The 13,205-nt window shown below is 50.9% G+C and overlaps 1 protein-coding gene across 1 annotated transcript in view; it reads right to left on the reverse strand.

Annotated features, from left to right (window-relative positions):
- Nucleotides 1–9,857, reverse strand: part of LOC115083783 (gastrula zinc finger protein XlCGF26.1-like) — a 46,713-nt gene extending 36,856 nt beyond the window's left edge. Inside the window, exon 1 of the mRNA XM_029587802.1 lies at nt 9,658–9,857. Within this exon, the coding sequence (XP_029443662.1) occupies nt 9,658–9,681 (24 nt within the window). The 5' untranslated portion in view covers nt 9,682–9,857. The remainder of the gene's footprint in view (nt 1–9,657) is intronic.
- Between the last annotated feature and the right edge of the window lie 3,348 nt (nt 9,858–13,205).

The following is a 13,205-nucleotide window of genomic DNA, read 5'->3' on the forward strand; positions in this document are numbered from 1 at the left end:
ATCTGAGGGTTGATGCTGTGTTCCTCTCACCAAGCCTTAAATACCTTCCAGACCCACATGTACGCTAGGGACGTGGAGAACTTCCGAGCGTGGAGTAAGGTGATAATTACTGCCACAGTATATCCTTGCTTCATTAGGTGAACCCTCTCAAGAGCCAGACCATAAGACAGAATCGAGTCGTATCCTCATGAAGGACCGGTCCCTGCTGTAACAGGTCCCTGAGCAGTGGGAGGCACAGGGGGGTTCTCCACCAGGAGTCTCTGCATACTATGGATGCCTGGGCCAATCCGGTGCTACTAGTAAGATTAGTCCCCTGTGGCATTTTGATTCTGTGAATGACTGCCCAACAGGGCCATAGAGAGAAGGTGTATAGCAACTTGTCTTCTGGCCAGATCTGGACAAGAGCGTTTATGCCCCGAGACCATGGATCTCTTCTGCGACTAAAGAATCGAGGAACTTTCGCATTGTGGGATGGAGCCAGCAGGTCGACTGATGGGAGGCCCCAACAATCTACTATCAGTTAAAACGCTTTGGCCGACAATCCCCACTCTCCTGGATCCAGACTGTCTTTGCTTAGAAAGTCTCCACTGACATTGTCTTTTTCTGTGATGTGGGAGGCTGAGATCATCTGTAGATGTACTTCCACCCAATCCATCAGGAGGTCTATCTCCTGTGATACTTTGTGGCTCTTGGTTCCTCCCTGGCAGATGATGTAGGCTGCATAAGTTTGGGGGTTTTTTTGTTTTTTTTTTATATCCCTAATGCTGGGAGTGGTTAAGTAGTGGGAACTTTAAAAAAAAAAAAAAGTTTACTCATCTCAATAGAAAGGAAATACTAACTTAACCTGGTTACTTGCCAGGTTCTTATGGTCTGGGATTGGCCACTGTTGGAAACAGGATGCTGGGCTTGATGGACCCTTGGTCTGACCCAGTATGGCATGCTCTTATGTTCTTACCATCGTCATGTTGTCCAACATCACACGGATTGCCTGGCCCTGTAGCCTGTGGCTGAACTATAAACACGCCAATCTGACTGCCCAGGCCTCCAGGCGATTGATATTCCAGAGGACCTCTTCTTCTGTCCACCGTCCGTTGGCTGTCAGCTCCTGACAGTGTTCTCCCCAGCCCTGTAGACTTGAATCTGTCGTGAGATCCAGCCAGTCCAGGGAGGACAGGGATACACCCCTGTTCAGATGAACTTCCTGTAACCACCACTGGAGGTGACTGCGGACACCCATTGGTAGGTGGAGACAAACTGAATAGTCTTGAGACTATGGGTTCCAACATGATAGCAGTGAGCATTGAAGAGGACATCTGTGCAACCTCATCCACAGCACTACTTCCAGGGTTGCTGCCATCAACCCGAGAACTCTGATAGCGCTCCACACCGTCGCACCTGGTACATCAACTTCTGTATCTGGTGGATGGAAGAAAGACTTTGCCCTGCCTGGTGTCGAACTGGACTCCCAGATACTCCAAGGACTGGAAGGCTTGAGGCTGCTCTTGGTGAGGTTTATTACCCAGCCAAGATCCTGTAACAGAGAGTACACCCTGTTGCTTACCAGGAGGTTCTCTTCCATGGACTTGGCCCAGATCAGCTAATCATCCGAGTATGGGTGCACCAGGATTCCTTCTTTTCTTAAAGCTACCACCATGATCTTGGAGAAAGTTATGGGGGGCAGTGGCTAAGCCAAAAGGGTAATGCCCAAAACTGATAATGATGAACCAGCACCGCAAAGCATAGGAAACATTGGTATTCCTGCCGGATCGGAATATGTAGGTAGGCCTCGGACAGATCCAGGGAGGTTAGGAACTCTCCCAGTTGTTCGGCCATTATCACAGAGCATAAGGTTTCTATGCAAAAATGAGTTACTCACAGGTGACGGTTGATGCTCTTGAGGTCCAGGATGGGGGTGAAAGGAACCTTACTTCTTGTGTACGACAAAATTAATGGAATAATGCCCTGTATTTTCCTGGGGCGTACATATTGTGACTACCACCCTCATCCTGAGGAGTCTTAGAAGTGTAATCGCCATTGCCTGCTTCTTGTGCTGGGAGTGGCAAGGAGTCATCATGAATACATCTCGAGAAGTGCTGTGGAATTCCAGTGCATATCCTTCTCAAATGAATTCCAGTACCCATTTTTCCGAAGTAAAATCCCCTATATCTCCTTGTACTGAAGGTGGGTCAGTAAAATCTCATTGTGGGTTTCAGGATGAGACTGAATCCGAACCTGCCCCTCTCCTGGGCTGTTGGGTACTGAAGGACTGGGACCTCCCAAGGGGTTGAGACCTCTGAAATGTCAAATTTCTGTAAGTGCTAAAACTCTGGGAACCCCTGAAACAACCCCTCATAAGCGAGGGGCACTGTGGCAGCTTCCTCTTATCTTCCAGTAACCAGAAAACTGGAGATTTGCCCTCATTTACTGGCCAGCTTTTCCAACTTGCTCCCAAACAGGCATGATCCTTTAAAGGATATCTTTATAAAATTAGCTATGGAGGTTGCCTCAGCTGACCAGTTCCACAGCCATAGCTGTCTAAGCTGCCACCACTGAGGTCAATCCTCATGCTGAAGTGTGGACTAAATCAGAGCCTGAGTTTGCTAAAAAGGTGGTAGTGGGTTCCATAACCACTCTGGAATTCACCCAGAATCATCAATCTCTTGAGAGAGAAGTAGATACCAATGAGCCACCAGAGTGCAACAAGAAGAGACCTATAAGGTCATTGCTACAGCGTCAAAGGCTTGTTTAAGGATAGACTCAATCCATCTATCATGCACATCTTTTAAGGCTGCTCCTCCTTCCACTGGGATAGTTGTTCATTTAGAGATGGCACAGACCAGTGCATCTACTTTAGGAAAAGGCAAATGTTCCCTTACCGCTGGATCCAAGGGTATAGAGCTTCCATTGCTCAGCCCCCTTTAAAACTTGCTTCTGGGGCATCCCATTCCAGATCAATCAACTTCTGGATGGCATCCATCATTGGAAAGTAGAAGGAGGCTTTCTGTAGGAAACCAGAATGGGATTCTTTTTTGGTTCCATCATAGAATCCGCCCCAGAAACTCCCAGTATCTTCAGGGTCTGGGAGACTAGGGCTGACAATTCATCTCTTCGGAAAAAACCCTTAACATGGTCCGATATAGTTTTATCTCAGGGGGAATTTCCCCATCTTCCAAGGAATCTGTATCCTCCTCTTCATCTGTGTCATCCGAGTTCCTGCCAGGGACAGCCTTGATAAGGCGAGGTTTACCTCTGGGCCTGCCGGTAGGAATGGGAGAGGGAGGGACCACCAGCTGAGATTCCATCTGGACTGGGGCAAGAGAGGCAGTAGACTGTGCCTGCATGAAGGTCTGTAGTCCCTGGAAAAACTCCATCCAGGAAAAGGCAGAGGTCCATGCCTAGTCCAGGAGGTACTGGGGTGGGACTAGTTGAATTTCCCTCTCCCACGGATGAACCCATCAAGGGGATGCTAAGGTTGTAATGAAATGGGTACATCCCCCACACCTTTATGGAAGGCAGCTACTGCACTGACATGCATCCTGTTGGAAGACGATTTTAGACCTGACTCTGATACGTGCCAGAGGTAGTCCAGAAACTTCGTGGTGGAACAGGTAAAAGGATCAAGTGACAGTGAAAAACACCATGACTTAAACCTGTTCCATTTGTAAAAATAAGATTTTTCTCATGGAAGGCTTCCATAAAGTAATCAGGACACGGGAAACTGGCTCTGAAAGGTTGAGTGGCTGAAGAATTAGCCTTTCAACATCCAGGCAGTCAGGGGCAAGGCCTGAAGATTGGGGTGACGTAGGCACCCGTCATTCTGAGTGATCAGAAGCGGGTCCTTCCCCAGGGGAATGTGCCTGTGAATGGAGAGGTCCTGAAGAATTGGAAACCACACCTGGCGTGGCCAGTGAGGGGCTATCAGGATCATGGTTCCCTTGTCCTGACGTAACTTCACGAGAGTCTTCAAGAGAAGTGGATGTGGAGGGAATGCATTTAGGAGACCGGTTGCCCATGAAAGGGAGAACGTATCTCTTGGTAATGAGTGTTGGCTGCGAGTGAGAGAGCAAAAGTTCTCTACTTTGCAGTTTTGAGGTGATGCAAAGAGGTCTATGTGAGGGTAACCCCAACATTGGAATATTGAGTCCGCTACTGTGGGGTTGAGGGACCACTCGTGCGGCTGAAAGGTGCGACTCAGCTTGTCCGCCAACACATTGTCCACTCCCGGCAAGTAGTTGGCCCTGAGGTACATCGAGTGGGAGAGGGCTTCCGCCCTATCTGTGCAGCTTCCTGACACAGTAGGTAGGAGCCCATCCTTCCCTGTTTGTTGATGTACTACATGGCCACCTGGTTGTCCGTCTGGATCAGGATGACCTGGTTGGAAAGGCGATCCTGAAACACCCTGAGAGCATATCTGATTGCTCTTAGCTCCAGGAAATTTATTTAGTGTTTGGCTTCCTCTGGAGACCAAGTCCCTTGAGTTTGCAAATTGGCAACATGTGCTCCCCAGCCGAGGTTGGAAGCATCGGTGGTAAGGGTTATTTGAGGATTTCAAGTCTGGAAAGGTAGGCCTTGGAGGAGAGTGGTCTGATTTTTCCACCAAGCCAGAGAGTGACGAAGTGGGTCGGTGATGTGGACAATGGTTGACAGTGGTTGAACAGATTGAGTCCATTGTGACCGTAGAGTCCACTGCATGAATCTCATTGCCACACACACACACACACACTCCAGTCACCTCCCTGACCAGTCTGTCTCACACACACACACACACACACACACATGTAACCTCCCTGACTAGTCTGTGTCACACACACACACCAGTGAGAGTCAGAGACTGGTCAGGGAAGTGACTGGTTTGTGTGTGTGTGTGTGTGTGTGAGAAACAGAGACTGGTCAGGGAGGTGACTGGTGTGTGTGTATGTGTGAGAGACTAGTCAGGGAGGTGACTGGTGTGTGTGTGTGTGTGTGTGAGAGAGAGACTGAGACTAGTCAGGGAGGTGATTGGTGTGTGTATGTGTGAGACAGAGACTAGTCAGGGAGGTGATTGGTGTGTGTGTGTGAGAGACAGAGACTGGTCAGGGAGGTGATTGGTAAGTGTGTGTGTGTGTGTGTGTGTGTGTGTGAGAGAGAGAAACAGAGACTGGTCAGGGAGGTGACTGGTGTGTGTGTGTGAGAAACAGACTGGTCAGGGAGGTGACTGGTGTGTGTGTGTATGTATGTGAAACAGAGACTGGTCAGGGAGGTGACTGGTGTGTGTGTGTGAGAAACAGAGACTGGTCAGGGAGGTGACTGGTGTGAGAGAGAGAGACTGGTCAGGGAGGTGACTGGTGTGAGAGAGAGAGGTCAGGGAGGTGACTGGTGTGTGAGAGAGAGAGAGAGGTCAGGGAGGTGACTGGTGAGAGAGAGAGAGAGACTGGTCAGGGAGGTGACTGGTGTGTGTGAGTCAGACTGGTCACCTCCCTGACCAGTCTGTCTCACACACACCAGTGAGAGTCAGAGACTGGTCAGGGAAGTGATTGGTGTGTGTGTGTGTGTGTGTGACAGAGACTGGTCAGGGAGGTGACTGGTGTGTGTGTGTGTGTGTGAGAAACAGAGACTGGTCAGGGAGGTGACTGGTGTGAGAGAGAGAGACTGGTCAGGGAGGTGACTGGTGTGAGAGAGAGAGGTCAGGGAGGTGACTGGTGTGTGAGAGAGAGAGAGAGAGAGGTCAGGGAGGTGACTGGTGAGCGAGAGAGAGAGAGAGGTCAGGGAGGTGACTGGTGAGAGAGAGAGACTGGTCAGGGAGGTGACTGGTGTGTGTGAGTCAGACTGGTCACCTCCCTGACCAGTCTGTCTCACACACACCAGTGAGAGTCAGAGACTGGTCAGGGAAGTGATTGGTGTGTGTGTGTGTGTGACAGAGACTGGTCAGGGAGGTGACTGGTGTGTGTGTATGTATGTGAAAGACAGAGACTGGTCAGGGAGGTGACTGGTGTGTGTGTGTGTGTGTGTGTGAGAGAGAGAGAGAGAAACAGAGACTGGTCAGGGAGGTGATTTGTGTGTGTGTGTGAAACAAAGACTGGTCAGGGAGGTGATTGGTGTGTATGTGTGTGAGACAGAGACTGGTCAGGGAGGTGATTTGTGTGTGGGTGTGTGAGAAACAAAGACTGGTCAGGGAGGTGATTGGTGTGTGTGTGTGTAAGAGAGACTGGTCAGGGAGATGCCTGGTGTGTGTGTGAGAGAGAGAGACTGGTCAAGGAGGTGATTGGGGGGGTGTGTGTGAGAGACAGAGACTGGTCAGGGAGGTGATTGGTGTGTGTGTAAGAAAGAGGCTGGTCAGGGAGGTGACTGGTGTGTGTGGGTGTGTGTGTGTGTGAGAGAGACAGCGACTGGTCAGGGAGGTGACTGGTGTGTGTGCACAATTCTCTATTTAAATGAGGCCGGGCGCTAATAAGGAGACACTAGGGACAATAGCGTGTCTCTAGTGCCTCCTTGTTAGCGGAAGTGGTAGCTGTCAGCGGGTCCAACAACAGACGCTTAATTTTACAGCTGGTTTGGAAAACGGGTTTAGAAAATGGACGCCAGCAAAATTGAGCGTCCGTTTTTTAACCCTCAGACCGGCGGACAGATTTTTTTGTTTTTTGAAGGGGTTTTTTTTTTATGGGACCTCCTATTGCTATGATATTAAGTCGGAAGGTGTACAGAAAAGCAGTTTTTTCTGCTTTTCTGTACATTTTCCCGGTGTTGTCTATGATTAATGCCTGCCTATAGGTAGGTGTTTTTTTCTGAGAGTATAACGGGCGGCTTGGCCACACATTTTACTTTCAGTAACCCAGGCAACTAACTAATAGGCTCAAGAACATGCATTTGCATGTGATGAGTGCTATTAGTTTTCGTGAGTTTGGCCACGCATTTTCAAGGTGCTATTAAGCCCTTACAGTGGGGCGGATGCAATAAATTTAGCGGAAAGCGGGTGCTGACTTTTCAGCACCTGCTTCCTTAGTGCATGTATGGAGACTGCAAGGGGGGTGCCATGCAATATGCAAATTAGAGGGTCGCACTAGCAATGAGGCACTAGGGTCACTTGCACAACCTTAGCACCTCCTTGCTAATGCGACCCCGCGGCAGCTGCCGGTTATGAAGACCATGCTGGTAAACTCGGCATCGGTTTTCATTACTAGCAGATGGCCGGTTATGAAAAGCGACGCAGAGTTTACAGGCATCGTCTTCATAACTCTGTGCTCAGCAGAGATAGTTTTATTTTTTTTTATTGAAATAGTACCGAAAAAGCAGTTTTTTTCTGCTTTTCTGTACTTCTACCTGTGCTCAGCTATTAACGCCTGTTCCAGGTAAGCGTTAATATCTGAGCGATAAATGTGCGCCTGAGACACTTATTTTTTTGAATGCGGAGTGAATGAGTGCATTTGAATTAGGGGGTGGATTAGCACCTATTTAACCCACGTCTGGCAGCGGGTTAAACAGTGCGCTGTATTGCATCGGCCCCAGTATCAGGTCGATCCAGTAAAGTTCAGTTGAAGATTTCTCGTCTGTAACGAGCTCGCTGCGCACAATTCGGACGCGTAAGGCAAACCAGCGATACAGTCTCCAATTTTGTGCATCCGTAGTGCTTCTTAAAACAGACGCGTAACCCTTCCCGCACCCGGCATGTAAATGAACGAATTAGCTGTATAATGAAGGAATTAGCTATTCCCCTCCGATACCGTAACGCGCGCTCAGGTTCTCTCATTAGTAACGCACTGTTTTGCCGCGGCCGTAACGTGTTAGTTTACCGCCTCCCCCTAGTAGGAGTTAGGACTGTGAGTCTAGTAATAAATCCATCGACACCGCTTAAGATACTCAAAAACAATAAAACACAATTTAAAAAAAAGCGATACAGAGATGATCGAGAAAATGTAAGGATGTGGGACACATAAAACCTGTCAGAAGAAAAAATCAAAATTTTTAAATACCTGTCGGAGGGCCGCGTGGGTCCAGGCGGCCGGCGTGGGTCCAGGCGGCGGGAGCCGGGTGGTCGCGTGTTAAATCTAGGCCGCGGGCGGGTGGGCGCCTGTTCCGGGTGGCGGCGGCAGCGGCAGCGGCGGGGCACGAGTTAGTTCGAGACGGCCGGCGGGCGGTCGCGTGTTAAATCTAGGCCGGGTCCGCACAGGCGCGCATTCACTGCCGGTGAGGGCTGCCGGGAGAGGCAGCCCCCACCGGCAGTGAATGCGCGCCTGTGCGACCCCTGCGATTGGGCGCTCAAGGCGTGACGTCACGGCATGTGACTGCCTTGAGCGCCGAATCGCAGGGGTCGCACAGGCGCGCATTCATTCACTGCCGGTGGGGGCTGCCGGGAGAGGCAGCCCCCACCGGCAGTGAATGAATTCATTCATCCAGGCGGAGGAGCCGGCTGCTTTTGCCACCGGCTCCTCCGCCTGGATGAATGAATGCGCGCCTGTGCGACCCCTGCGATTGGGCGCTCAAGGCGTGACGTCACGGCATGTGACTGCCTTGAGCGCCGAATCGCAGGGGTCGCACAGGCGCGCATTCATTCACTGCCGGTGGGGGCTGCCGAGAGGCAGCCCCCACCGGCAGTGAATGAATTCATTCATCCAGGCGGAGGAGCCGGTGGCGAAAGCAGCCGGCTCCTCCGCCTGGATGAATGAATTCATTCACTGCCGGTGGGGGCTGCCTCTCCCGGCAGCCCCCACCGGCAGTGAATGCGCGCCTGTGCGGACCCGGCCTAGATTTAACACGCGACCACCCGCCGGCCGTCTCGAACTAACGCGTGTCCCCCCGCCGCTGCTGCCGCCGCCCGGAACAGGCACCCACCCGCCCGCGGCCTAGATTTAACACGCGACCACCCGGCTCCCGCCGCCGCCGGCCGCCTGGACCCACGCAGCCGTCTGAAACTAACGCGCGTCCACCCCCCACCGCCCGGAACAGGCGCCCACCCGCCCGCGGCCTAGATTTAACACGCGACCACCGGCCCCCCGGATCCCGCCGGCCGCCTGGACCCACGCGGCCCTCCGACAGGTATTTAAAAATTTTGATTTTTACACTTCCTGGTACCTGTCATTTCAAATGTCAGGTACCAGCGCACCCAGGTTACTGTATAGGCGCTGTATTAAGCGCCTATACAGTAAAATGGGTTACGCGGGCATAACCCTTCCCTACCGCTTTAAAGCCGCGGCATGCATTTGCATGCGATTAGAGGAGAGTATCGGGGAGTTAGTGAAGAGAACTGTGCGTGCGGGGAGGAAGGGTGCGCCTGACACTACCGCACTGTTTTTACCGCGGCCTTACTGGATCGAGCCGTATAAGGGGTAATAGACGCGCGTCAAAAGAGTGATAAACAGTGCGCTCGGCCTGAAAGAGAGGGCAGGAAGTTGCGGGCAGGGCCGGCGCGTCCATTAGGTGACTTTCGGTGGTCGCCTAGGGCGCCAAGCCGTAGGGGGCGCCAAAAAGCAGCCGCTTGCGGCAAACAGAAAGAGAGACTGTGTGCTCCTGGCCCTGAGAAGCACACAGTGTCGTGCCCCCACCCCCGGCGCCAACTATTTCTATTTCTCTTTCCCACAAGCGGGTAGGCCCCGCTTGCGGCACCACGTACCTGCTCTTCGGCGCAAGGGTCGCCTAGGGCGCCCAATACCCTTGTACCAGCCCTGGTTACGGGCAATCTCCTACCTGAGCAGAAGCTCCTGCAGGCATTTTCCTCTCCGCTTTTACTGCTTTCAGGATTAGAAATGAATCGGGGGTTAATTCTCGGGTTGCATAAGAGCTGCATAAACTGAGAATCAGAGCCGGATGAGAAAATGAAGTCGCTCTTTTCTGAATCTGAAACTCAAAAGTACAGCAATTGCAGAAAACTCCACCTCCAAATCCTGCCCGGCGCAGGCTGGTGACGGAGGAGGAGTCGGGGAGCTTTAATGTGAGAGCAAAGACTGATCATTCTGTTCCCTTCGGGTAAAGCCCCGCCTCCTGTGTGATGTCATCAGTCCGCGCTGGACTGGCGATGGGGTTGCTGAGTGTATTAGTATTTGTTGAGAGTCAGATACAGAGAAGAAAGAATTCCTCTCTTCTCCCTGATTTTTCCAGTTTTTTTTCTCTCCCTCTGCAACAGCAAGAGAGAAATACTCAGCAAGCAATTCTGCAGCCCGGGAGGCAGCACACCTGGGTTCCTCCAGGAGAAGGGTTTTTTTACTGATTAGCTTGCTGCTGTAACGCACGTTATTTTTTTTTTTTTACACACATATACTTCTTAGTTAGGGACACGTTTCTCCCTCCCTCTTCACTGCATGTTTTTCCTTTACAGCAATCTTTGCTGGAGTTCGGAGACACAGTGAAGGGGAGCCCTGCAACTAGTTAGCCTTGCAACTAAGGTAATCCAAGGTGGGTGAGAAAGCTGAATCCCCTCCTCATTAAACATTGTCCCCCTCCCTCACCTGTACTCCTCAATTAGTTATGTTTTCAGTTGCTCTGCACTGCCTTTAGTACTGATGTGTTGATTGGGTGTTTATTTTGCACTTCTCAACTTTCATTTACTGCAAGGATAAGACCTGTTTTAAGTTGCTGACAGTCTAATTCACCTTCTCTGCCCGCAGCCACTCCCAACTGCAGAGTAGCTTCCACTAATTGCAATGTCCCATGGCCAGGGAGATTCGGTTTGTTTTCCCTGCCAGATAGGCAGAAGGGCGTCTATCCTGGCAGTATTTGGCCAGTGTCTATGGCTGTCTAGGGAACAAACCACTCAAGGTTTTGGAAAGCAAGTTAAAGCAGACTACTACCATCCTTAAATTCCCCCAATCTTGGTTTATTTGGTCTTCTGGAAAGCTTGGCTGGAAGACCAATATTATCAGCAAAGGTTAAAAGCTGCTCCTTCACCACCCTGGCATTTATTTTAGAAGCCAGCTCCAATTAATGCTGGCCTCCCCCACATGATATAAAGGGGATTTTTTTTTCATTTCATTAAAAGCACAGTGCCCCCCCCAACCAATCCTCTGAAGTGAAGAGGACCCCTCCCCCACTACCACCACTCCAAGGAAGTAGCAGAGAGGGTAAGAGGAGGAGTTTGCTTCTTTTTTTTCCTTTCTTTTATCCCCTTCAGGCCAAAGTTCCTACTTCCTCTTTGGTTGTAACCCACTTCCTATACCTCTTGTAGTCTTTTCCATAAAGAAGTCATTACTGACAAAGCACCTTAAATTAACACAACTGGAAAGCCAGTCCCGGGAGGGGATTGTCCTCTCACCGTGCCCCCCACCTCTGCCAAAATCCAGTGACCCTCCCAAGGTTGAGCATGGGAGGGACAACAGCGGCTCCCAGGCATGCCAGGTGAAAAGGATGGTTGTTTGGCCACCAGATCCCACACCCCAGTCCTGGCCATGCTAGGTGCCAGCAAGCAAGTCTGCCGAGGTGGCCAGCAAGGTGGAGGTACAATGACAGGTAAACTTCAAGCAACCCCATTCACCCTAGGAACAGGAGTGAAGCCCATCAACCAAACCCTTCCTCCTCCTTCCTCAGGGAAATGAAAAAGGAAAATCAAGCACATTTAACTCTTCTCTCTCTAGGGAAACCCAACCGTTAGGAGCTGGAGTGATGCCAGCCCCAGCTTCCACCCCTACCTCTCCTCTGGAGAGTTGTGTGTGAAGGTGGCATTACCATTGTCATCGCCCCAGCCATTTCATTGACTGAAGAGGGTACTAGAACTTGGCAGGTCAGAAAGGGCATCACCACCAACTCTGCCACCCCACTTAACAAACATGCAGCTGCCAATGTCAAAATCACCCTAACTCCTCCCCGGAATGCAATACATGAAGGGGTGTAGGGAGATAGCTCATGTTTTACCACTGATTCACCAATTATGAATCATAATAGCCTAGATACTTACAGGCCAGTGTGGTGACAGACCCCAGACACTGTCACCACAAGAAAGAAGAAATACTTTTACCCAGGTGAACTTTAAAACTACACTGTCTCGGTGGAAAATTAAGAACTTTTCTCCTGTTATACTGAAGAATACCTTATCAGATCTGCCTGTTTACATGCTCCTGTGCCAATAGGAGCAAAGCAGACAAAGAGACAATATGACTTAAGCTCCTAAGCCAGTGTCAGGGATGAGCCAAGGTGAGTCCCAAGGTCAGAGAAAAATGATGATACTGGCAAAACAGCTTGACATACAGACGTGACAGGGAGGCAAAGTAGAAGAAAAAGGAGGCTGAAGCAATGGACACCTGGGAGAGCGATCCTGAAGCCAAAAGGAGGAGAAAGGCAAGTGAAGGACCCCCTGAAAAAGGAAGGGAGAAAGAGAGCACAAACCCAGGAAGAAAACCTGGAAAGCCAATCCTGAGCATCCCTGCAAGCGAAAGGCTGGTAAGAAGCAGAGCAAGACTCCCTGCTATTGAAGGGAGAAGCCTGGGTGTGACCCGGAGACCGGAGAGGAGGAGCCTGCTCAGGTGAGGAGAGTGACTCAGAGCCTGAGACGGTGAGGGGCAAAAGCAAGCCCAAACAGCCAAGTACCAGAGCCAGAAAGCAAGTCTCCTTCCTGGACAGCCTGCCCGCTCTGCCAGTACCTAGCCCAGGAAACAAGCCTCTCCCGTACCCACATTCTCCAGCTCTCCAGCCAGAGCCTGCTTCAGAGGAGAACAGAGATATCACCTGAAGCCTAGACCAAGGGTAAGTAAGTTAGCCATAAGTATTAATATGTTAAGCAGGCTAAGGTTTATGGCATGTTCTGTTACCATCCATGATAGAGAAATTTCTTTAGGGAAAACTGGTGTTTAATGACCAGGAGGTTAGCGATAGGAATTGTTATTTTCTAAATGCTAAACCCTCCAAATCTGATTGTTCCGTCCGTCACTTCTCGATGCTTTCGCCCCGCCTACCTCTCTTTACTCTCGGCTCCTCCCGCTTACCCTGGACTGTTGGCTACCGCAGTGTCCTCCTGCCGTTCTCTCCGGCGTCCCCGGAGCAGCCATGGCGCTGCCTCTCATCAAGCTCCAGCAAGGTACCTCTAGGGCGCACGCCGCCCTCATCTTTAAGCGCACGTTGGCGCGAATCTCAGGGGCGTCCCCCTGAATTGATGTCATCATCTTCCGGGTATATCTGCCTATGCCTATTGCTAGCTCCTCGAGTTAGCAAGGGGAAGAGAAACCTTATGGATTGGATTCGTTCTCCGTTCCTAGGCTACTCTGCCACTTCAGCTTCCGCTGAAGACCTTACTACCCTTCGGAGTCTCT

This window comes from Rhinatrema bivittatum, chromosome 2, assembly GCF_901001135.1.
Source record: "Rhinatrema bivittatum chromosome 2, aRhiBiv1.1, whole genome shotgun sequence".
Lineage (NCBI taxonomy): Eukaryota > Metazoa > Chordata > Amphibia > Gymnophiona > Rhinatrematidae > Rhinatrema > Rhinatrema bivittatum.